Here is a 26,065-nt window from a genome sequence, read left to right on the forward strand (position 1 = left end):
TTTACAGACAGCTTGTGACGTACTACATGGATTATGTGGAAGTCCATCATTATTGATTAATCTGTGGATAAATTGATCATTAATCAGCATCCTGAAATTGCTCATATGTACATCTAAAAAAAAATATCTGACATATCTTGTCATATCTGACAAGCTTGACCCCAAGATAAGCTTTTTCAGTAGAAAGCTATCTAGCTATACGATTAACTAAATAATTAACAGAAAGATCTGCATTCTTTTTAAAGGCCTCTTCATTGCATTGACATGTGGAACAATTTGCAACTCAATCAATAGATTTTTGTTACATGTTTTATTATTATTGTTGTTGCTTTAATAGAATTTATCAGGGGGATAAATGTATTTAAATGCTTTCTTTCATCTGTCAGAATATATTAACAGACGGCATTCATGGGCCTGCCATAAAAAAAGCAACAGTTTTCGTAGTTCAGAATTTGAAAATATTTTGTCTGGAGCTCAAAATGTAAATAAACTGCTGACCACAAAAGTTCCTGTATATGTCTAATGTTTCATCTTCCTTTTTGCAATGATCACGGTGGCGCTGCAGTTTTGTGTGAGTGGCATAAAGTGCATGAAATACATGGGTTGGATGGTGGTGTGTGGTGGTGTCTCAGCTGCAGAGGGAGAGGTGGAATGGAAGGTTCGGGGGGCTGTGGAGAGCCTGGCTGGCACAGGTGGGATATGTTTTCTAATTCTGCCTCTCCTATTTATGCAGTAGTGCCCTGGGACCAAGGCGATACAGTATGCTGAGCAGCTGGCAATGATGCTGCAGCTACGCTTTGCAACGTCTGAAAAGTCACATTACATTGAGAAAAATAATAAAAGAAGCACGCAACCCAGCACACAGTGTAGGGACACTCCTGAGGCCTGAATGTGCTACAGTGCAAGCAGGATCACAAAGAAATTCAGCTTTGATTTTGGATTGTGTTTATTTGTCTTGTGGTTTTGAGAAAGTTTGAACAGCCCTCGATCGTGATGGGTTTGAATTACTCTTAGGATGGAAAAAAGGGGGCACATTTCCCAAATGTAGGATTTCCACTTTTATACACGCACACAGATCAGTATGGGTTCTTGGAGGTGTGATCCATGATGGACATCAGAGCCAGCCAAGTCTCCTGAGCGTTGGGGATGATCTGAGATGCAGGAAGGAGGAAGCCATAGCGACCCTTATCCCTCAGCTCAAAGGTGTACGAGTACTTGATGCCCTGTTCGTAGGTCCAGTCAATGGTGTTACCACTGGCTTGGTCTAAAATTAAAATAGGCATTGTTAAAACAATGAAACGGTACTGTAAAAAAAAAAGAAAGAAAGAAAAAAAATGGAGATCCTGAAAAAGCTTTTAATTTCAAGGCAATAATGTTTAAATAAATAAAAAATAAAAACCTTGCACCATTTGTACATTTAATTTTAGCACAGTTTATACTTATTCATGAGTGGTGGTTGGTTGGTTCATAAACACCAAAAAACTGTCTGAAGTACAGACCTGTGTCGTTTTACTTTTATACAAATGGCTACAATTTAAAGCAAGTTTGAGATCCCTGCCACAACTTTTTTTGTATACACTATTTAATACCACTATATTTGCATTTGAAGAAATTAAAGTTATAGGAAAAGAAGAGAAATATTCATATATCTGGTCATTATTAGGCAAAATAATGTAAAAGAAGTCTGTACTGGTAAGTAGTGTTGCTTAAACTTACAGATAGTGTCAATGATGCTGCCGTATGTGTATTTGGTACCATACAGGGAGGTTAGATCACTGATGGCCTTTTGAGCCACCTTGTGCTGTAGAAAGAATATTATCATACTTTTTAATAAGGACTTTTGACAGAGCCCAAAGAAGATATAAGAACTATCATAAAAATAAGAATTCTAAAGAAAGAAATTAAATCAGAAAGATCTTTTTTATACCAGTTCTGCCGCGTCATTGGCAGGAGTTCTTTTGTAGCCATAGGGATACATGAGCATCTGAGAGTAGGAATGGATGGAGATGAAGGCCTTGATGTTGCCATGAGACTTCACGAAGTCCACAATAGACTTGACCTCAGACTCAGAGTGTGCACTGGGTCCACGATAGGTTTCTGAGCAGGGGCTGCTGCTGGCACCAGGTTCTATTTATTAATATAAAGAAAACCAGACAAACAGACACTGTGGTAAAGCATTAGAATGTAAAAATATGAAAGACATAAGCAATACACACACACACACACACACACACACACACACACACACACACACACACACACACACACACACACACACACACACACATATGATCATTATTACCTCATACAGTGGCTGTTAGTGGCTTTAAATACAAGTGAATGGCAGGGGAAAATATTACCTCCAAAACCAGCATCCCAGTTCCTATTGGGATCAACTCCCACACAAGAAGAACCAGGATTGGGCTTCCTGGTCTTACGCCACATACGATTCTGAAACAGTAATGTTAGTCTTTGCTTGAAGAAAGATATTTTATTCTATATGACTCTCAAAATTTAATTCATTGTGCAAAACCGACTAAATACACCATTACTAATTCATCTGTATCATCTTGTCAGCTTAAGCTAATTGGGATAAGCCCTGAAAAAAATGTTTAAAAGTAAAATGAAGGTTATAAACAGACATTTGGTTGTACAGCAAATTACTCTAAAACAAATCAGACAGTAGACAGTATGAAAGACTCACACTGCTGTGGGTGAAGGCGTATCCATCAGGGTTGGTGGCAATCTCCAGGAAGATGTCCATTTGACTGAGGATTGCAGTGAGGGCGGGATCCGTTCCATAATCAGTCACAATCTAATGACAGGAAAGCAGAGGACACAATATTCAGTGCAACCTGTAAGTTGTGAGAAGTGGCAGAGACACAGACAAAAGCAACAAATGTTAATAATATTATTAAAGAAAATGAAAAAAAAAACAAAAACCCACCTTCTTAGCAAACCATAGCCCGCTGGCCTGAGTGACCCACTCTCTGGAGTGGATTCCAGTGTCGATCCAGATGGCAGGACGGTTGGTTCCACCAGTGCTGAACTACAAGACAGGAAAGGAAAGTAGCAAACTTCATTACAAATAAAAAATGAAGAGCAGCATGAGGGTGAAAACTCTTGCCAGAAGAGTATAGGAGGGTTTGTCATTTTTTTTTTTTTTTTAATGTTCGTTCAGCTCTATTGTGCAGTTGTAGTTTTGCTTGTTTGTTTTTTTTTACCTTGAGCACATTAAGAGGACGGCCTTCGTAGCTCTGCCCAATCACTATCTTGCTGACAAAGTTGGGATTCTCAGCCACCAGCATGTCCTGGAAGCTGTAGATCTGAATGAAAGACACAATAATGCATAAGCATCAGTTGAGTGCGACATGATTCTGTACCACTGTCTGGCCTCAAATGTCATGGGGATTGCAACATGATGTAGATCAATAGGGAAATGCTAAATGCTAGGATTGCTATTAACATTCAGTTTAAATGTCACTGAAATATTGAGCACCAAATTTCCAGTGTTGGCACATTACACACTGTACATGGCCCCATACTTTTAGAAATAAATGTCCTTTGTTGTGCTTCAAAAATGTAATTGACATTGTTCACATGAACAGATAGAGTACAAGTAAGTTCCTCCCATAGTGATTGGTGCAGTAGTTAGTACTGTCGCTGCACAGCAATAAGGTTCTTGCTTTGAACCCCAACTGGGGTGTTTGCACGGCCTCCCTATAGATATTCTCGATATGCTCTCTATATGTTAGGTAAATTGATGATTCTAAATTGGCCATGAATGAGAGGTACAATGGTTCTTAAAATGTATAAGGCATTGTATTAATGCATGGTTAAATGTGGCTTGTAATCAGTGTTGGGTAAGTTACTTTAAATTAGTAACTTAGTTACATTACTAGTTACTTCTATCAAAAGTAACTCAGTTACTTCAAGTTACTCGTTACTTTCAGAGTAACTAGTTACTAGGGAAAGTAACTTTGGTTTTACTCAGAATTCACTTGTTTATGTGTTGCTTCCGTAACTGGATACCCAGCAAGATTGCCAGTCTTCTAGCTTGCTTACTTGCCACAACTGCACTGTGCCACCTACCAATAGAAAGAAAAAAATAATGTGCACATTTCCACGAGAGAAATCCCACACCTGATTCTATCCTGGCCTGCTTTTTACATCCAACACAAAAACTGCAGTCGTGGTGCTTTCGATTGTACTCAGAACTCGGAAATTCTGCCTTCTGAATAGGAAGATGTAGGTAACACCAGACTGCAGATGAGCTGCTTACAGGGCTGGACTGGGACAAAAAAATCGTCCTGGGCATTTTGACTAGATTATAGGAAAAATCATAAAGCCTTTGAATGAAAATAAACACTGTTGTGACAGTGATGTACACTGTTCTGATGGTATATATGTATCAATCTATCAATCGTTTGTTGTAAGACTCAGATAATTATTTTTTAAAAGTGAGACATTTTAAATGAGAATAAGAAAGTATTTCTTTGTGCCCCCCTTTCCCTGTTAATGCCCTACATGGACCCCTGGCAACACTTTGCTAGACCCGTCCCTGCACAGTTACCAGCTGTCAGCTACTTAGAAAAGGATCCTGGTGTTATTTGTCTCTCAGAAACAGTTCATAACTTCCCTTCAACTCATTCATGTTAACTAAAAGGTAAACCTGTTTCTCCATCACAGCTCTGATGATTCAGTAAGGACATCTCCTGGTTTCATCTTCATGTTTCCCTCTCATCACATATCCAAACCGATATCATGACCAACAGGTTTACAGCTGTGGCTCCAGCCAACATCAGCTGATACTAGAAATTAATATTAAATAAATTCTAACAACAGCTGATCAAGCTTAAAAGTGCTAGTACGAGTAACGCGTTCCCGGTTTTAGCATAATAACTAGTTACCGTGCTCGTTACCACAATAATAACGTAGTTACTGTAACGCGTTACTTAATAACGCGTTAGTCCCAACACTGCTTGTAATCTTAAATACTCTCAGTGGTCTCTAAGACCAGAGAATTGCTATAAAAATGCAAGTCCATTTCCTTGCCCTTCCTTGTCAGTCATGCCACTCGCTAGCAAAAACACTGCATAGAATGAAGCATCAGGTTAAGCTGCTTAGCCAAAGATGATAGCTTTTAATCAGACAAAAGGAGATACTGGTAATAGTGTGTGAAGCATCAGAAAGAAAAATGTCACAGCTGAGGGATCCTGACACTCAGTATGCTATATTTGTATGCTATATTTTATTACAAATTTAGCACATTTGAAAAAACTTTCAAAGAGTTTATTTGCTTTTTCTTACTGCTTTGCATGGGTTAGTGAAAGAAAATACACAGTTGGCTACAATCTATTCACTGGATAACAGTAGCCAGAGGAGTTTTGTGTACTTACCTCTTCAAGGGTGTGGTAGTTAGCGAAGTCGAAACTATCAGTGTTTTTGGCCTGAGGTACACGAGCAGCAGCCATCTCCTTCTGCTCCTTATCCAGAATCATCTGCAGTACAATGATAGATTTCATACTATTAGAGTTACTGAGCAAAACTATTAACAGAAAAAACTCCAGGGTGTATTCTGATCTTATAAGCAACCTGGAGGTCTTCAATCATGGCGGAGTAGTCAATGTTCTGTGTCTCAAGGTAATCTTTGACTGACTTCAAGACATGGAAGGGAACTCTGACATCCACGGGATTAGACACAGTAGTCACCCCCCTCCAAAAATCCAGCTGAAAGAACAAAAATATATTAACCAAAGCATACAAAAGAAGTTTCTACTCAATTTAGAAAACTTATAAAGATAAAAATAGAGCTATTAAGGCATTTTTAAAAATTTGTGGTTTTGTTTGTTTTCTTCTTTCTTCTTCTTTTTAAAGTTTATTTTAAACAGTGGTGGCTGGTGATGTCATTTAGTGGCTGATAAATTACCTCGAACTCCATCATTTCCTCCAGATCCTTGATAAGAGACAGCTGGACTTCATCCTTGGGAACAATTCGAAGCACTTTGTGCCTGCAAACAGCAAACAGCTAAGTTTTACAGCCTTCTACTCAGCGTATCTTGCTTGTGCAGAAAAAAGTCATTTATTGTGAAACCAGAGTTATCAGTTTAGGTATCTCAACCAGTTCTCATCGGCAGGCATCAACTGGATGCAGGAACAGTCCAGGTTTTCTAGGCACTGCATATTAGCTATTTCACATACTATGTATATATACTATGTAAAACTGCAAGAAAATTTAGATTTTAGGGTTTTATTCATGCTGTAGCAACAGAGGGGTGTCGGATAAATTACATACATACAGCACTATTTTAAATAACAGGAAGTGAGAAGCCTTAAGCTTCATAAAGTTGGAAGTTATAAAAGACTGCTTGCCAGTGTTTCCTCTATAAACTATTTTTCAGTTTGAGAAAAAAACTGTTTGTCATTCCACACATTGCTGGGACTGATAGCATAAACCTGAATTCTGTTCTCTGATCCACACTTCAATCTGTGTGAGTTTGCAGGCTGAAATATTGGTTTTTGGATCTCTACACATGCATAACCTTGTGTCCTTATCAAAAAATGTATGATGCAGCTTTTCTTTTTTTCCAATCGGGAGTGTCCGAAAGTAAAAAAAGGTTGAAAGTAAAGCGCTTGGTCTTTCACAGGGACAGCAGCTAGCCACAGCTACAGATACATAGATGACACCTGGGTCAATATCAAAACCCAAGAAGTAGAAGCATTGCTAATGACTGATTAATTCAATCATGACTAATTCATAACTCTTCTTAAGGAAACTGATGATAGTGCCTACGTTTGCTCAAAAACACTGATTTACTTTAGTCTTTACTTAGTAGATAGTCTTAGATTTAGTCGACAGGTCCACTTACCCCTCAAATGTCACTTTGCCAAAAACTGCCACAAGCAGCGCAGCGAACACGAACAGCCCCCTCATCATGACCAACAGTGTGAACGTTGGGCCAGAAACAGACGTTTATGGCTGCCTCTGCCACCTGATATATGCCCAAAGGTTGACCTTGCCAGAGTTCAGAGAGCTCTGTCACCGGCTGGTCCTTTTCCCACACCAGCCTAGAGATACCAGAACCAGAAGTTGCATCATACACACATATTTTGAACAAACTGAATTTATGTTTAGTTTACAAAATAAAAGCACTGGTGCTAAATTCAATCTTAGTCTGACTGAAAACACTTTTTTTTAACATGGGTCCTCATATGGGGACATTACATTTAGGCTGTTCTGCACCTCCTCCTTCATTCTGCTCAACGAAGTGTTTAATACTTTGTTACACAATTGTCCCCATGATTTTTAAAACAAACAAACAAACAAACAAACAAAAACCTTGGAAAGAAATGCTAACCTTTGGTACTTATCAGGTCCATCTAATCCCAAATCGGTAGGAGAAATTACAAATGCATCACAAACAACAACTTAGGTCACAGGAGGAAAAGATTTTAAAAAATCCAATGCATTTCCTTTGCTTTGCTTCATTATGAATGCGTCCAGTGTAGAAAGAGCTCATTAAAACACCAGGGAGAAATACACAGCTTAATCATTTCATGCCTAAATTTGTCACTCTGTAAACTTTCTTTTTATTATTATTATTATTATTATTATTATTATTATTATTATTATAAAAAATACTCATGTAAAAAATGCTCTAACATCTTCAAACCGTTTATGTTGTCACAAATGCTAGCAATACACACACACACACACACACACACACATATATATATATATATATATATATATATATATATATATATATATATATATATATATATATATATACAATTGTATAAGTCAAGAACTCAAGAAGTTTATTGTAATTTCGTATGGTGACACCCTACCTGAAATGGAATACTGTTTCTCTTTTTTTTTTTTTTTTTTTTTTTTTTTTTTTGGAATACTGTTTCTCACCAGCCTCTACAGCTTAAAAAGCAAAAAGCATGATAAGAAAAGCAAATAGCAAATCCTCAAGAATTTTGTTTGATGGCTTAGTCGATGTATTAGTTGCTTAAAGATAAAAAAATAAAAAGTAAAAATAAAACCTGTCACACTTTTCTTTAAGAGATTTTAACAAGATATTTGGGAAATAAGATAACTTGCTTTCTCATGAGAAGCAGTGAAGCTAGCCAGCTTAGCTCCTCCCATAGTTGCTGTGTTAAGCAGCAGGTTGTTTCTGTCGCACCACTCAGCCAGACGATCCACCTCCTCCCTGTAGGCGGCCTCATCGTTGTCACTGATGAGGCCAATCACCGTGGTGTCATCTGCAAACTTAATGATGGTGTTGGAACCATCAGCATGTCTGCAGTCGTGGGTGAAGAGGGAGTAGAGGAAAGGGCTCATCACACAGCCTTGCGGTACACCGGTGTTCATTGTGATTGGAGATGAGCAGTGGTTATCCAGCTGGACATGTTGGGGGCGGTTGGTCAGGAAGTCCAGTAACCATTTGCAGATGAGGGAACTGATGCCCAGGTCTGTCAGTTCCCTGATGAGTTGTGAGGGGTGTATTGTATTGAATGCTGAACTGAAACAGCATTCTAGCGTATGTGTTGTTGTTGTTGTTGTTGTTTATAATATGCAAATAGAGGTGATGCTCAGCAGATTTTGCTAACTTTTGATGGAGCGAGGATAGCTGTTTCCACAGATTTATTTAACCTGTGGGTGTTTATGATATAAACTGGCAAAAATTTATTTAATCAAACACTAAGACATCATCATCAGAATACACGGCTTTAATTTTGCTATGAATTTTTTTTTTTTATGACTTTATTGTTGAATAATATATTTATACAACCATATTTAGTCACTGCATCCTCATTGCTTTTCCCCATTTTATTGTTTGAAAAACAAAAACGGTACTTTATGTGAAATAGACAGATTATTTGGATGAAAAAACAATGAAACATTAATAAATCATAATCCACTATTAGCTGGTATTGAATGGCTGGCTTAAATGCTGTTTACAGCTCAGGAAGGAATCTCATTGTTCAACACAAAGCAGTGTTCTGAGCTTCCTCTCTCTTACTGGTGGAGCAGCTCCACAGATGAACTGCATCAATGAGCTAAATTCAAACCAGCTGCCTGGACACATGTACTGTGAACCCTGCATGTCAATAAAAATATTTCCAGACATGAGATAACTTGTTTTGTAATGGTACAAAAACTTTACATCTGGCGTTTTAGCAGGTGTGAGGCATTAAGAAAAAGACACCTACCAAATGTTAGTTGAATTTTCCCTGTGAAGACAGGAGGCATCAAAATCATTTTTTTTAATATGCTGGGCATCAATACCCAGCTTTTGTCTTGTTTTCTTCCCTTACACAGTCACCTTTAGTGGATGTAGTTCTTGGGAATGTTGACCTATTGAGGAGTAAGTATTGAACAGCTAAGACATTTGACAATTTGAAATGCCTTTAAAATTCCAGCATTCTAGCATCTTGGATTCCTTCTTAATGCCTGATTTAAAAGATATCTATGACATACTTGGGAATTTAAGAATTGAAAGGAAATTTACAAGGTAGCAAAGTAACGTTACTCACTAATGCCACCTCCCTCCATTGGCTGTCTTCTGTCTGCTATCTACAAGTTTTTCCTATGCAACCAAGCTGATAAGCTCAGTGCAGAGGAAAAATAAACAGTAAAAAGCATCTGCAGAATTCACACAGACTTACAAAAACAAAGCAGGCAGTATCTTTGATCCATGTGTCTGTTAAAGTTTCCTTGAACTGAACTTAGCCCCTACCAAAGTTTAGAGAGATAATAAGTGCATGAAATGTGAACTATACAAAAGAGTGTAAAATCTGTTGAGGTCACAGTGATGCAGCACTTTGAGAGTGTACAGCTTCCTGATATTCTTGCGTGTTTGGGTGGGGGGAGCTGAAAATCAGCATGGGAGGGTAAGTCCTTCCATGCATCCATACAGTTATCTGTAGGGTGAAAGGTGGGGCACACTCATTTGAACTTTTTAACTTTGGTTACTCTCTCATTTTATGTGTGTGATTTTTAAAAAGTATTATAGTTGGTGTATTCTGGTTCAGGGTCACTTTTAAGTGACCCACTTTCCATCTTGGAGTCACATTTAACAGCATGTCTTCGGACATGATGCGATTTTATTAGGGTTTGGATGCAGCGATTGAATGAAACAGTTGCCTGAGAGTTTACAGGCATACCAGAAAACATAGATCAGACATCACAGGGAATGAGAGCATCGGCGAAAAAACTGCATCAAAACACGGTTCTTTAACAGTTAACACGACAGATCAAGTGGCCGGGTGTGACAGTGCTGCTTCCACTAAACCAACACACAGGAAGTTGATAACGACTATTGTTTCCTGTCACTGAGTCAAAACTGCAGCTGTTTCGGTTCAAACCACAAACATTAGTTCAAAACACGGACCAGCTGTAAGTCTGCGGACAACGAGTCCTAAGATTATTTCAGTTGCTATATGTGATTAAAAATTAAATTTCTTGTCTTGTCACAAACAAATTACCACACCGTTATAAGTGTATAATTAGATAATTTAATAATTTAGAATGTATTTACACATAAAGATGAGGGTCGGAGGAAAAACCGTAACTGCAGCAGGTTGAATGTGTCAAATACACTCACATCCTTTGTTAGGTAAAGACACGCCCTGTTGTTTCCTGGTTGGCTACCCTGTCCTCCAGTGCCTCTTTTTTGTACTCTTATTGGTTAAGACGGAAAATCTGTCAAAACGGAAGTCCCGCCCTGTTCAAACATCAATGAAAAGTGTACGGGACCTCCCGAGTGAAAGTAAAGGCAAGCTAGAAAGGAAAGAAAGAAGAAATGAGGCAAGTCCGGAAGTAATGAAAGTGTTTTTTTCACAGTAAAAGCGCCAGATGAGCCCAAATTGTTGGAAAAGATTAAATAACTGCAGTGTCGTGACTAGTTAACACCAGGCTCCAAGTAAGATAGTTAAAGCAGGTCTTTCCATCACAGTGTATCTTTTATATGTCTTTGAGGATTATAAATTGATAGACATACTAATTTTGACCAATAATAAGCATACCCAAGTGTTTACAGGTGTTTACAATAAATACTGTTTTGGTTAATTAATGTGATTACTGTGCCCATGTTTACTATTTCATGCCAAAATAAATATATAGTCAACAGAACCAATTATTATTTGTCCAATACCTCATTTTCACTATCTTGGGTTCTGTAATGAAGCAGCCTCATCAATCTTTAAAAGTAAATATTTTTGTTGTGTTTTCCTTTTAAAGTCCTTTCTGAGACCACTTTTTTTGGTTTTACGTCTTTGTTGCTTTGGAGTGCCAGGAGTGCCAGAATGAAATTAATATATACATTGTTAAATAATTATCTGAACGTGTCATTAATTCATTAAGATGGAACTGTCACTTCAGCAGTTGAGCGCAGTGACAGTTTGATTTGTTTGTCTAAAAACACAGATCCCCAGGCTAATTTTAAAATTTCAGATCACATCTTAATATTTTCACATGGAAAACTAGTGAATGGACGACATTGCTTATTTCAGACCAGCACTGGCCACGCCCCAAAATTAGGTAATAATTTTAATAAACATGAGCGCAAGAGAGAGGAAGACACTCTACAATGAGCTGAAACATTCGCTTCTTATTAATTCCTGCATATACAATTTTTATCATTCATATTGTGTCATTTTGTATGTCCCTCGTGATTTCATCGCCCCCTTCACTCTGGCGTGTGCCACTGCAGTAATTTTAGTGGCCACCCCTATGAAAAAATCCTAGAGGCTCCCCTAGAGTTTAAAACAAAAAGTCAATTTGTAATTTATCACATAGATTTTGAAAATACATGCACAAGTATTTAAATACTTCATCATACTGACACAAATAAGACCCGACTCATTAGTGGGCAACGTACGTTTTATTTTGAAATGCCCAAACGGAAACTATCGACTTGATTCCGGCGAAGTTATCACCTGTGCGGAGTAGAAGCAGGACCCCCAAAGGGAAATCAGTGAGGGCAGCAGGATTTGTTTTACATTTTTCCGGCACATTCTCCCTGTTGTCTGTGTTTGGATTCGACAGTTGTTGTTTTTTTTTACGAGAAGCACGTCTGGAATAAGAAAACGTTGAACACAAAAATGGAAATAGAGAGGGAGCTAAAGAAGGTAAGCTTTGCCCCCGTGTTCTTCGTAGATATCTCGCACAGTTCGGGGAACGCCCTTAAGGTGTGCAGAGGAAGGGACAGGTGGCAGAAAAGTTACAGTACTGCAGGTTATTTTACAGTTTAAGTTTCGGTTTTAATTTCGAGATATTAATGGTCTTTATTTATGTTTTTTTTTTCAATTAAAAATCTACTTAGTTCGCTTAAATACGCTTATTTCACATCATTGGGTAGTTGATATTGCTGGAACAAACTCACGTCGATCGGTTTACAAACTTGGAAAACATAGGTCGCGCCCTTTTTAGTTACTTCCCTTTCAGAATAAGTTCCGATGTAAGAAACTGCGTTTGAAATGTGACAAAGTCTCACTCTGCGTATCAACCAAACCCCCAACCTCTGTAACTTAATAGCGGAACAGCTTGACCCATTAACGGACCCATTTTACGTACAAAGTCGTCCTCCTTGTTCAGGGTTTTGATACTGTATTAATCCGCGGTGCTCAGCGTCCTCGGCTCTCTATTAAGTGGAACAAATCACTATGACAGTAAAATGCAAACCAGCTGTGATAGTTAATTTGTCCATAAGTAAATGTTGGCGTTACAGCTGCCGAATTGAGTGTTGAACTGTCAGCAGGGTTTCAAGAATATTAAGGCTCATGTCACTCATAATGCACTTAAGACTGTAAGCCAGATGCATCAAAATCTAATGTTTTTTAAATAGAGTTTGGCCATCCAAGGGAGAAGACAAAAGTTAAGAGTCAGGACAGGCAGGAAACCTTTTTACAGTACACGCTTTGTCTAGTGAATAGTCATTCATTCATCATCATGGATCACTGTAGATACTCGTTGTTGGCATTCACTAGATTCCTCTTATGCACCCCTTCTCCTTAGTTTACTTATGGTCCATAGATAATCTGTATAAATAATTCTGTTCGAGGAATCCAGGTTTATGTAGTGAATACACATGAATATCAACCAGTCAGCATTTTCCATAGAAGCTATTATAACCTCTTAAGTAGTTTAGGAAAAGAAAAATGCATTTTAACATCTGTTAAAGCTTTTGTAGTTATCAGAATCAAACTATATGGATTATTATTATTGTTGTTGTTGTTATTTATGGTTATTGACAAGTTTATACACAAACAAGGATTATGTTTTGGTGGCATGGTGCAAAAACATTGGTACTGTACTGTTAATTTATGCTACTAAGTTAACTTGAGCTTTGGGGGGTCTTTGCACAGACCTGCAGAGATTTGGTAGCAGTGAAGGTGGTTACACAGACTGGTGGTTTGTTTTGTATGAGTTATTAAGCTGCAATTTAATGTCTTCAGCCACTTGTAAAAATATGGTTTACATTTTTCCTGCATTAAATTTCAGAGCTTTCAGCTTCACTCTGAAAAATTGACTAAGAGTGAGAATTTTACAGGGACAAACTGTTTCAGTGAAGATGAGGGAATCCTCTCCTTAAATAGGTCTGAGCAGCTGGATAACCCAGACAGACAGTCTGACATCTGCCTGTAATCCCTGGGGGAGATCAGCCTGCCACCGCTGCAGGATTTCTGTCTGCAGGAGGCTGCAAGTTCACAGAGATGCTGCTGTGATCTGTGTTGCACTTGTTCAGGAAACATTATCATTGTGTTTAGGTGATATTATACTCAATTAAGGTGCTGCATTCTACTTAACAGAACGTCTGACGTAATAGGCTGTGACTATAGGGTCGCGGCGTACAGCATTGCCATTCTGCTGACTCTTAGAAGTCTGTGGAGGTCTGGCTAGGTTTATTTCTTACCTAAACACCTAAACCATCATTAAAGCTTTCATATGACTTTGTGGTAGAAATAGAACCACACCAAAGGATTTCTCTGTTTGTTTAAATCCTGCAGTGATTACAGTGTTATGAACTGAATTTCAGTTCAAGCCAGTGAATCATGAAACCAATTAAATCTTTGTCTAAAACAGCAGTAAGCGAACTGAAAAATAGTAATATTTTTTATGACCGTATTCCACCTTTACAGAGGAAAGTTTGCCTTAAAAATAGAAAAAGTTGTTCATAAATTTAAGGGTGGTTTGACTGAAACTTCCTTGACACCGTCTGTTATTTAAAGCATTAGAAACAAGATGTATACATGTAAGTAATTGAACATTCTTTTTAAAAATATGTGTTTTACATATCTTACATCATCTTCATGATGTTACAGAAACTGTGTCCAGCGTCTGAAAGTAGCTGGTCAGCTCCAGCTAAAGCGACTACTTCCTTGCCACTGGCCTGCAGCTCTGCCCTTCTCCAGTAAAGTGACTCATGAACTATGACTCACTGGACCTGAATCATAGACTTTGTGTCTAAGCTGGCTTGTAGCAAAAGTGTTGTCATCAAAATTAATCACCCCACAGGCTTAGTCATGAAACAAAGTCATTGATTAACTTGAAGTGTGAATCCAGATGGTGCAGCTGCCTTCCAGGGAAGCATGTATACATGCTGAATGAGCTCTGCCAAAAACAGTCGTCCTCCCTATGCTTGAGATAAATATTTAGGCTTCAACCACTTATCCTGTCCGCCCTTAAAGCATACCGATAAACGTTTGCATTTGCAAAGTTGAAAATGATGTTTTAGTTGGTAGTGTAAAATGACATTTTAAATAATTTGTTCTTTTGTCTCAAAGTTCAAGTACTTTCTGCAAGAGCCTGAACATCTTTGTAGTACCATCTGAAACCCCCTGAGAATCAAGGACTGGAAGTTAGCAATGGATGCCTGCACACCTTTTGTAATCTTGTTTACTTTTTCATAATTCAGGTTAAACTTTTTATTTAGACAACACTGCCTTCCACAAATATTTCTGCATCAGTATTAAAATGCAAGTAAAATCATACACAGTCCTACCCCAAAAGAATCATGCTTAATTACACAGAAACTCTCATCTTCCCTAGTTCCCTGTGACAGGCTACTCCAGGCTGCTCCTTAAGTTCTGTTTAAGCTGCTCATTGCAAAAGACACAGGAGGCGAGTACATCTTACAGTTTAACTAAGATTTACTGATGTGTTTAGTACTTTCTAGGACCATGCTGGAACAACTTATAATTGGGCTTCTTAACATCTCCCAGAGGACAAACGTCTCATTCTGGAAATTGTGGTGAATGTTAAAAGTCTGGCATCAAAGCTTCACTTTTAAACAGGAGCCACTGTCTGTCTGCATTTCTCACTCATGTACACATTAAGCCATTAGGATGGTTTGCGACCATATATAGGCAACTATTCAATAACACTAAGTGGCTGGTGGGATCCCATCAGGCACCCTGCTGTCAAGAGATGTTTTTGACCCAAAAAGACATTCTCTGCTGAGGAATGCAGACAGACAGTGACTGCTGTTTAAAAGTGAAACTTGCAGCAATTTCCAGAGTGAGACTTAATTCCCCTGGGAGATTTTAAAAAGCCCAATTTAAGTTGTTCCAACATGATTTATGGTGGTACTACAAAGTAGCAAAACGTAAATCTCATTTAAGCTGCTCCTGCTCTGTCTTCAGTAGGAATCTCTCTGCAGTGGGATCTACAATCTTCCAAGACCTGAAGTGGGCGTCCAACATAGACAAAATGATCAAAAGGCCCAACAGAGGATGTCTTTCCTGTGTTAGTTCAGGAAGTTCAATCTGCCTCAGGCACTGTTGATCAAAATGTACTCTGCAATACTTAAGTCTGTTCTTTGCACATCAATCATCAAACGGACAGTTGGGACTGCAGAAAAAAAAAAAAAAAGATTGGCGCAGATTTTCTCTCCATTCAGGATTTCAAGACAAATTCAGAATCAGACAAACATCATACCCTGGACACAACAGGTTCCAACTCCTCCCCTCTGATAGGCATTACAGAGCACTGTACACCAAAACAACCCATTTGCTGTAAATATCTATGTACTTTATTTATTCATATAATATGCTGTCACATTCCCATATAAGTAGACACTTATTTGTTTCTTATTCTTTCACAAGTTGTTCCAACATCGTTGCACTCTGATCTCTTTGCAACAATGCAAATATAAATATGTTAAACATGTTATTGTCTCTGTCATGTTGCTATTGTCTGTTTGTCTGTCCTGTTATTTAAATAATAAATGTATGTGTACATATACTTGGCCAGTGAAGCTTATTCTGATTCTTCTCCCACAAGTATCATCATAAACTTTTTCCCTCATTTAAATACCGTATTCTGCTCAATAGAAAACAAAACACTGACAGTATGTGTCATTTCCTTTGTGTGCTTTATTTACAGGTGACGCTTGGCCATGAGTTTGGTGCTGGAGCTGCCTGTTTGAAATGCAAGGACAAGTGTGAGGGCTTTGAGCTGCATTTCTGGAGGTTTGAACAGTTCCTCTGCACATCATCACAGTTTCACAAGTTTCCTTTTCTTTGCTTCCTGTGTCCAAATTGCTGATTAAAGAGTGAGTCGCTGTTGTCTTGAGCAAAGCTGTGAACTCTTCAGTACGACTTTAGTTTAACAAAAATAAACAAACAAAAAATAGTGTTTAGTAAGGTTCAGTCAACAAACACCATATTTTAGTGCTTTTTGGGCTGAATGATAATAAACAAAATATACCTCCTTATTTTCATGCAATGGGTAAGATGTCTTAGGCAGTAGGCTGCCATTTTCAGTAAACTTGGCAGGAGTATATCTCTTGTATGTCTCTTTCTGATAATTATTCTTTCTGATAATAATAATTCTGATAATTAGTGTTTGACTTCTGAAATGCTTTTCTTGCATTGAAGGATAATATATTTCCTTTGAAATGGAGTTGTTCACCCTTGAGAACTGCAGGCAGCGTATTATTTATAGTGGATGGTAGGTGACACGCCTGCTAACAGACAGGAGTAAGAGCCTGCGCTGAAGATAAGCGCTGGTGTGGTCATGGTCAGCATTTTAGTCATCTACAAGAAATAATTACTGCTTTAGCTGTATCCCATGTTTGCAACATTTTCAGTGCTTTATGTGCTGTTGGAAAACAATGAAAGCAGCATTGCTCCTGTAAAAGCTGCCAAAGTTCTTTGATAAAACACTTTTACCTCATAACAATAAAGAACTTGCTGATTATTTTTGTTGTTGGTTTACTTTGGCATTTATTAAACTCTCTCAGATCCAAACTAACATGTTAAAACACACCGGCACACCAAAAACTCCAGAAACTATTCTTTGTAATGTAGAATCTACTGTTTTAGTCAAATGAGATGGGTGGCTTTGGAAATGAGCAGTTTCTTTCTTTGTTTGACTTATATAGTAGAAATGACATATTGTTTGTTAGCTGTTGAAATACTGGTAATTATAATATTTACTCAGAGCTTAACTTTGAAGCTTAGTTTATTGTTGAGCTTGCGGTGCAGGAGGGCAGTAAATAGAGATGGAGCTGCATGAGATGGTAATTGTAGTAAGAGGAGAAATGCAGACTCTTTACAAAAATTTTGATGCAATATTAAGCTATATTTATATAAAATATTTACTTTCCTCCTGTATCTTATGTAGAAATATATCACTATATATTTTAAAACTCAACTCAGTAATGTTGAATACCATTATGAATCAGAGCCGTCATTTAAAAAAGCATGCTTATTCTGCATGACAACAACATTTCACTCATTGACTCAGTCTGTCAACTTCCCAGCTTGCTTAATTAAAAGGATTCCTATAGCAGCAGGAGCCATCGGCCTAATGGGAACATGCTGTTCTTGTGAATAGAATTTAGTCTAATGCGGCCGGGGCTGAATTTTCAGGCAAAGTTTTTATCATAATTCTATGAAGACGCTATAATTAAAGGTTGTCACCTGCCCTCTAAAGCTACAAGTTAGTTTTGATTGTAGAGCCTGTCATAATCATTTATTATAGTTATAGAGTTTTTTTGTAATTATAAAGTTAATGGGTCTTAAACAATCAAGCTAGGTAAACATAATCTAAACAAAACAAAACTCTATTGTAAGTCATTTCACTTTGTGTGTCAGAGGATTGCTGTATAATAATACAGCAATCCTCTGACACTTTTTTTTTTTTTTTGTTGCAACACTGATGAAAATACCTTTCATTTTCTTTAAAATATGTTATTTATCCCAAAGTTGAGAAGCTCTTTCTTCATCAGTTTTAAAATGAAGTTAAAAAAACATAAAGAAAAGAGAAGATATTTTTCTATTTCAGTGTTACAGAGTTTTCATCTGGTTACCTATGAGTATTGCTATAACGTATTGCCTATTCCACTAAAATTCTGAAGGCCTGTTTGGGCTGGAGCATGCCTTCTAGTTACAAATTATGTCATAGTTATATCAAAAGATGTGTTGAGGCATGATAAAAATGCCAGTAGTTCAGTTTTAACACAGAACTTATTGTGTTGGTATAATGGTGTAGGAGTTTTTATTTAATATTCTAAAAATAGAGGGAGGTGAATGAAGTGAGGATTTATTCAAATTTATCAAATATACCAGCTATAAAGAAGAATATGTAGTAAAAAAAAAACTGAGACATTGCTTGTTTAGTTTGAATAAAGCAATGGTAATTTATTAGTATCAAGGTTTAAAAAGTCAAAGTCCTGAACATTTTGTTAAATTCTTCTTTGCAGAAAGATATGCCGAAACTGCAAATGTGGCCTCACAGAGCATGATGTGGCGATGAACTCGGAGGAGAACAAGAAGGTAGGCAAGCTGTTTGAGGACACTAAGTACACCGGCCTCATCGCCAAGCTGAAGACGGATGGGATCCCCAGCTACCAGGGCAACATGGTGACCATCACTTTGCCTAGCCCTGCCACTGCTTACACGGTACCACCCAGTGCGACCTCTACTGTTGTGCCCCCTTCTGCCAGAGCCGGCTCTGTGTCCCCGTCTGCCAGAGCTGGCTCTGTGTCCCCGTCTGCCACAGCTGGTTCTGTGTCCCCGTCTGCCACAGCTGGTTCTGTACCCTCAGCTGGAGCCTCTGCAGGTTCGACAGGCATTGGGGTTCAGGGTCATGCTCGGGTTCAGCCTGTACCAGCCAGTGCCACACCAGTCAGGGCTAGCAAGGTGCCAGTCACTGTCAGTGCCACATCAGCCAACGTAGTGCCAGTTCCTAAAGATGTACCAATGAAGACTGTCACCTATGAGTGGGCACCACCAGTGGCTAACAAGTACCTGGTAAGAGTTCATATTAGTTAGAAAATAACTTTTCAAGTCTAAATTGAGTTGGGGTTTTTTGTTTTTTCATTCCCCACCCTCATAAAACCCCCAAAAAGCATTTAAGCATTATCATATGGTAAAGGATTCATTGGTATAAAAAAATTAACATATTAATAGATAATATTCCTGCCTTGATCAGGAAGTATTGGTGGTATTGCATCATTTAAGATTTGGTAATAGGCAAAAACACATGAACCATAGATCGATGTAGGTGTAGTCAACTAAAAAAGTCAACCTCTTCCTTTATGACACTTTCCTGTAACCTTGTGCTTGTCTCCAAAGTGAAATTTAAGGCAAGATGTTACCATTTTAACACACTGGAGTGTAGATGGTTAGAATTAGACTTCCTGGCATTGTTCAGGTGCACAGAGAAAGACGACCTTGAAGGGGAGATTAGCCGAATCATTTTTGTTTGTTTATGCCTCCTAAAGTTCAAGGTATTAGAAAACCCTTGGCTAGCTACTGCAGAACAGAAGGTCTGCACATTTGATGTCACTGAATCAACAGTTTTTTGTTTGTTTGTTTTTGTTTAGGTCTTTTTTTTGTTTAAAAGGTCTGTTTCTTCTCAGTAGCAATTTCTTTCAGAAATATGTTACAAAATGTTGTTTTATTCAGTTGTCTTAAATGTGTGGCGGGGACTTTTGAAGCACTGGTGATTACAGTAAAGAGGATGTCATTTTTAATGCCAGCATCTCTCACCACCACATTAATCTTATGTTTGACATTAACTCAACTTTCTCGTCTTTTGTTTAGTCTGTTTTTGTATCTGTCCCATGTATTCCTTGTCTTCTCACTAAAAAACAAAACTTCACTTTCTTTCTGGTTAGTCTATATCTAATCTGTCTCTCTGATCTTCTTCTGGTTGTCCTTCGCATTTTTCTTCATTCCCTCTGAGGTGACTCTTTTATTGTCTGTCTCTCTGTAGGCTGTGCGTTATATTGAGTTGCTCCCACCAGAGAAACGCCCAGTGGTTGGTACAGAGGGAGCTGCTTACCGTCGGCAGCAGATGGCCCGACAGCTACCTGAACACGACCAGGACCCGTCCAGGTGTCATGAGCTGAGCCCTGCTGAGGTCAAGCTGATGCAGCAATACGTTCGCAAGTACAAGGATGAAGCCCTGGGGGTTGGAGATGTCATGCTGCCTGAAGAGATGGCTCTGGTTCAGGCAGGAGGGCTGGGTGGATCTAGTGTTGGGGTTGGAGGGGCACCTAGTGCAGGAGGGGCTGAGTTTGGACCTAGAGGTGGTGCTGCTGCTGGGAGTATTGGTGGGGGTGGAGGTGCTGGCTATAAACCAGAGGCTGGGGTTGCTGGAGTTGGATTTGGTTCAGGGCCTGGAGCTGCAGGACCTGGTGTTGGGGCTGGAGCTGGTGGTGGTTTTGGATCTGCAGCTGGTGGAGTTGGAGCTGGTGGTGGTTTTGGACCTGCAGCTGGTGGAGCTGGAGCTGGTGGTGGTTTTGGATCTGCAGCTGGTGGAGTTGGAGCTGGTGGTGGTTTTGGACCTGCAGCTGGTGGAGCTGGAGCTGGTGGTGGTTTTGGATCTGCAGCTGGTGGAGTTGGAGCTGGTGGTGGTTTTGGACCTGCAGCTGGTGGAGCTGGAGCTGGTGGTGGTTTTGGACCTGCAGCTGGTGGAGTTGGAGCTGGTCGTGGTTTTGGACCTGCAGCTGGTGGAGCTGGAGCTGGTGGTGGACCACTTTCAGGGCCTGGCGTTGGACCAGCTGGAGGAGCCATGGGTACTACTGCCACCGCTGGAGCCATGAGTGTCCCTGGAGGTCAGCAAGCTGGACTACCACAACAGAACTTTGTAAGTTTTTTCCCCCCCTCAGTTCACTGACCATCTGCACTAAAGTTAAATTAAATAAAAATGTATATGGTAAACACATGACATGTCACACTATAACAGATGGGAGGAAAACATACAAAGCAAAAAAAAAAAAATCCTCACTCACAGTTTTGCATAATACAAGATGAAAGTCTTTACCAATAGAACAAGTTCCAAGAACACAATGATATGTTTGACATCTAGTTAATAGATGGAGACAATAATTTTAAGAGGAACTTTATTTAAAAAAAATATATATTATTATAATATCATGAATAAAATAAAACATGGTCAGAATACCTGTTCCCTTCCTATCTTCTAGCATACCCTCAAACGGGGGAATTACACATGTTGTAGTTTCATTTAGTGGTTTTCTAGTTTATTTCCTGTGTGTAAGTCAAACTTAGTTTCATAATATATTTTTCCTTTGGTCAGCCACACTCCTCTTACAGTTGCCCTAGGGCTCATCGGGAAGCCCGATCAACACTTATATAAACCCTTGAAATTACATAGCGTCTACTTGTGACCTTCACATCTCATAAGAGTTGGACCCACTCCACCCTGCAATACAAATCACCTATATACACACCTTTATAATATAATGTTTCTATAATTTCACATTTCCTTCCCTTTCTGCTCATCCCATTCATCTGGAAACCCTTTGATGTCTTAAGCTTAGAAATCATGCACAAAATGTTTCTTTAAAGATGTGATGAATTGCTGGTAATATATGAAAAATAGATTTTTAATAGAATATGTAAATAGCCATAGTTCAAGTTAATACATTTGACTAAGTTCAAATCTTAACTTTTGTATGACTTGGTTTATTTATCAGTTTTCAGTCATTTCCAAACTTAACACTAGGTGGAGCCATAGACCAACCATCCCATTTGAGGATGCTGGGTTTTTATTTAATGCAGTACTGTTTTTCTTATCATTACCATGTGCAGTTAATTCTTTTTGTGGATTTTTATTTCATCCTGCTTTCAATTTTACTACAATTCATGTAAAATAAAAACAAACCCAACAACATTCAAAGAGCAAAGTTACCATTGATGGAAACTTGTTATGAAATACTGTGCAGTGATAGTTTGTTCAAATCAAATATTTAGGAGAGGATGTAACAAACTATTCTGATTTTTTTTTCTCCTATATAATAAAATATCAATAGAATATATTTTCATAATGAACTATACAGCTGTACTAATGTACTGTACTTTCCCTTAAAGTCATGCCATCAGTGCCAGCAGCCCATGCGTAAGGGTGAGCCAGCTGTCTATGCTGAGCGGGCCGGTTATGACAAGATGTGGCACCCAGCATGCTTCGTCTGCTGTACCTGTAACGAACTGCTGGTGGACATGATCTACTTCTGGAAGAAAGGCAAGATGTACTGTGGACGGCACTATGGAGACAGCGAGAAGCCACGATGTGGAGGCTGTGATGAGGTGAGATGAGGATATGATCATTTGCTTCTCTTTTGATTTTGGTTAAAAAAAATTGCATTTCATACACATCTGTGTGACCATTCATAGCTGAGAGTTTGTTAGCACCGTTGATGCTACATTCTGATGCATGTCTGTTTACAGCTGATCTTCAGTAACGAGTACACTCAGGCTGAGGGCCAGAACTGGCATCTGAAGCATTTCTGCTGTTTTGAATGTGACTGCATTCTGGCTGGAGAGACGTATGTTATGGAGAATGACAAGCCTGTCTGCAAGCCCTGCTACATGACGAACTATGCTGTGGTAAGTCTTTGTTGCTCTGGGTTTCTTTCTTTAATTGGCTCATTGGTTTAAATACACCAATGATCCATAACATTATGACCTCTCAGAGATGCATGTGATGGTCTGGGATACAGTAGAACATAAGTGGGTAGTCTGTTTGCGTAATCAACATTTTGAATATGGCCACTAGTCAGCAAGTCTGATATGCAGAGGCTACAGCTCATTATATACAATACTATAAGAATAATTATGGTGCTGATGTCTTGGGGTACCTTTGAAGTTTTAGCGCAGTGAGCTGTTTTGTTGCACACAAATGAGCACACCAGGTAGAAGGTCATATTGTTTTGGCTGATTAGTGCAATTGAACTTGAAGGATTTGTTAGCAGGGAGCTGTAGCCATACCAAAATTCAGATTCTTGAGTGCATATTTTTGGCCTTAAACACCCTAATGAGCTCTAACAAGAACAACAACATCTTATATTGGACGCCACAGTGGAATGTTATGGTTTGATCTAAAACCAGATGTTTAAAATAGAAGATTGTCACATTTCACTCTGATCACTCTCTTTTGGAGGCCATTATAACACACCAACAATGATTATAGCATTTTACTTGTTACCAAAGCAAATTACTTAGGGATTCTTAGGGCTTCGTGCAAAATCGTCTCACCCAAGTCAAACTTTGTGAAAAATTGATAGGGGAATATATGCTGGCCACCCTAAGCCAAGAATGTGAAGCGCTCGGTGTGTGTTTACTGTGTTTTTTCCAACATAATCCACAGCAAAGCTTATGTTGTCATATAACCAAATACTTGCCTTTGCTTGTAAGAGTTGAGGAATCTCTTTTTTGTTTGAGATAGTAATTACACTGTGCTGCCAAGCATTTTTTAAAAGTTTTTAAACGAAACATATTTCAACGTGTCAGGTATTAATTAGGCACCATGAGGACACCTTATAGTTTAAACCACATACATACATAGTTTGACTGCAGTGGAGGCTAAAGCTGTTAGGGGAAGAAACTACATAGAAATAATATAGAAACTTGAAGAGTTTGAATAATAATTTTAAAATGAATTGTGGAAAACCTACATATCTGAAACTTAACTTAAAAAAACTTGACATCATTATTTCCTACCTCTTGCCAGAAATGCTCATCTTGCCAGAATGCAGTAGAGCCTGAGGCCCAGAGGGTTTCCTATGGTGATTATCACTGGCATGCCGAGCCACAGTGCTTCAAGTGCTCCGGCTGCTCCAAATGCCTGATTGGCCAGCGCTTCATGGCAGTGAAGAACTTCCTGTTCTGCTCTGTGGAGTGCAAGAAGAAAATCATGGCTTAAAGGGCCAAGACAAGTCCTTCATCTTCTTCATGATCACTTGCGAAACCAGGAATCGTACAGAGAGAACACTGGTACAGCTACAATAGTCTGTTATGGTTCTTTTAACAGAAATAGTGCCTGATCTCTGTAGTATGGAGATCTACTGTAACAGTGAAACCGTTTGAATTCAGGTACTTATTGTAAGTCCAGAAAGATCGCAGCACTGATATATCTTGTAGTCTCAGATAGTTTTAAAAAAAAGGGGGTTTCCACTTTTTTCCAGCCTTAAATTTCTTGTTTGCTTTTCGTGCACTGTTATTATTTACAGATGAGATTTCTTTCTTGTTAAACCTGTGACCACTAACCTATTGCTGGGTTTTTGTTTGTTTTGTTGTTGTTTTTTGCCACCTTTTTACTACTTTATATAAAAACTACTGACATTCCCTTTCCATGCACCAACGTTACTGTCAGTGTTAGCCAGATTTGAGGCTGGTTGAAAGTAAATAATCAATGTAATATCAAACTTGCAGTCTGTAGCTAAATTTGAAGTTTTGATGAATTAAATTTGTGCTTTCAACGAGACATTAAAAGTAAATTCTTCCATCTCTGTCTACAAATGGCATATACTGTCTTGTTTTATTGTCAGCCAGCAATGTTATATCATAGTATTTTCATACTTATATCAAGGCAACAAGGTGTTGCAAATAGCTCCTTGTTAGTTTATTTGTGGTATTAAAAACAGGTTTTTCTAAAATTACTTCTCTCACATACAACAAAATGCTAAAATGGTTAAATTCCTGCCTTTCAAGGTCTTAATAGGATCTCTACAAATATAGTTACAGCTTTAACCTTTGATTGTTCTGCTGTTTCTTCTATTTGGATGACCTTGGATTACAAAACTATTGGATGACAACAATTGAAGAGCACTTTGTTGTTACGGAGTTTAGACTTTAATGTGGCTCTTTTCAGATTATCCATCTGTTCCATGCTCTTGATCACAGTATCTCAGGAGCACCTTGAAGGAGGTTTTGTCACATTTAATACAATGCTTTCTTGGATACAAGGAATGTTGAGGCAACTTGAAACTATCACAATAGTTTATGAGAAATGAAAATCCCACAAATGTCTCAAAGGATACAGTAATAAAGTGTTTACACAAATGAACTGCAGCTTGACTGGTTGTCAGAGGCATTAAGCTTTTAGGAGATAAAAATATCTCCAGAAACTCTCGTTTGGAGTGACTTCATACCTTACACTGAATCTCAGACGTGCTTTGTTTGTTCACCTCCTACTGTTATAGGAAAAAAAGCAGTTTAACCAAAGTATCCAGGCTGCAATACCCAGAGGTTTTTGCATTATACTTATCTTGTCATGGAAGGGACCTCAGCACCAGGGATTAAAGTGAGCTGAAACTATCTGGAATGACATTGTGAAACCTTCAATTAACCAGCAATTAAATCAGGGTACTGTCAAACTAGTTCATTTTAATGTGCTGCTGCCTGGTGTTTCTTCCAGTGTTGGCATGGAGACGCTTGCTCAGTAATGAGAATATAATAACATCATTTGTTATCACTGTGATGCATTCGTAGTATAGAAAGTTGCAGTACTTCAGCCATCTAGCGGCACAGAAGAACAGCATGCATAAATGGAGTAAAGTATTTTTAAGTGGCAGATAACAAATATCAAAAAAACACAAACTGTTTCTTGTCACACAACGTGTATGCTAGATTATGTACTGTTGCTGTTTTGCCTACATTGAGGAAAAAAAATTTAATTTTAAAGATGAGATACAATGTTCAAAGGTAAGGGCTGCTCTCAAAGTAGAATTTTACACAATGGAATTTTAAAGCCTACATGCAATGGCCCATTTTTTAGAGCTTTTATGTCAGATGTTGG

The 26,065-nt window shown here is 38.5% G+C and overlaps 2 protein-coding genes across 3 annotated transcripts; one reads left to right on the forward strand and one right to left on the reverse strand.

Moving 5' to 3' along the window:
• Positions 1-506: 506 nt before the first annotated feature.
• Positions 507-6,983, reverse strand: LOC146628344 (carboxypeptidase A1-like). Its single transcript, XM_085357761.1, has 11 exons — positions 6,870-6,983; positions 5,930-6,011; positions 5,596-5,730; positions 5,400-5,501; positions 3,225-3,326; positions 2,948-3,049; positions 2,705-2,815; positions 2,361-2,451; positions 1,928-2,127; positions 1,717-1,801; positions 507-1,264 (listed from the first exon to the last, which is right to left on the reverse strand). Exons 1-11 carry the CDS (start codon positions 6,935-6,937, stop codon positions 1,077-1,079), a joined length of 1,266 nt encoding a protein of 421 aa, XP_085213887.1. The 5' UTR covers positions 6,938-6,983; the 3' UTR covers positions 507-1,076.
• Positions 6,984-12,006: 5,023 nt separating this feature from the next.
• On the forward strand, positions 12,007-24,190 carry tes (testis derived transcript (3 LIM domains)). Of its 2 annotated transcripts, XM_085357763.1 has the most exons (9): positions 12,007-12,141; positions 16,397-16,482; positions 18,720-19,269; positions 20,237-20,723; positions 20,895-20,951; positions 20,988-21,112; positions 22,360-22,575; positions 22,717-22,875; positions 23,999-24,190. In XM_085357763.1, exons 1-9 carry the CDS (start codon positions 12,115-12,117, stop codon positions 24,188-24,190), a joined length of 1,899 nt encoding a protein of 632 aa, XP_085213889.1. In that variant the 5' UTR covers positions 12,007-12,114. The 2 variants fall into 2 exon arrangements, with proteins under 2 accessions (XP_085213889.1, XP_085213888.1); XM_085357762.1 differs by having other exon boundaries at positions 20,237-20,678; positions 20,793-21,112.
• The last annotated feature ends 1,875 nt before the right edge of the window (positions 24,191-26,065 follow it).

This window comes from Diplotaxodon limnothrissa, linkage group LG7 (assembly GCF_057381915.1).
Source record: "Diplotaxodon limnothrissa isolate DT_005_m linkage group LG7, D_limnothrissa_male_GT1.1, whole genome shotgun sequence".
Classification (NCBI taxonomy): domain Eukaryota; kingdom Metazoa; phylum Chordata; class Actinopteri; order Cichliformes; family Cichlidae; genus Diplotaxodon; species Diplotaxodon limnothrissa.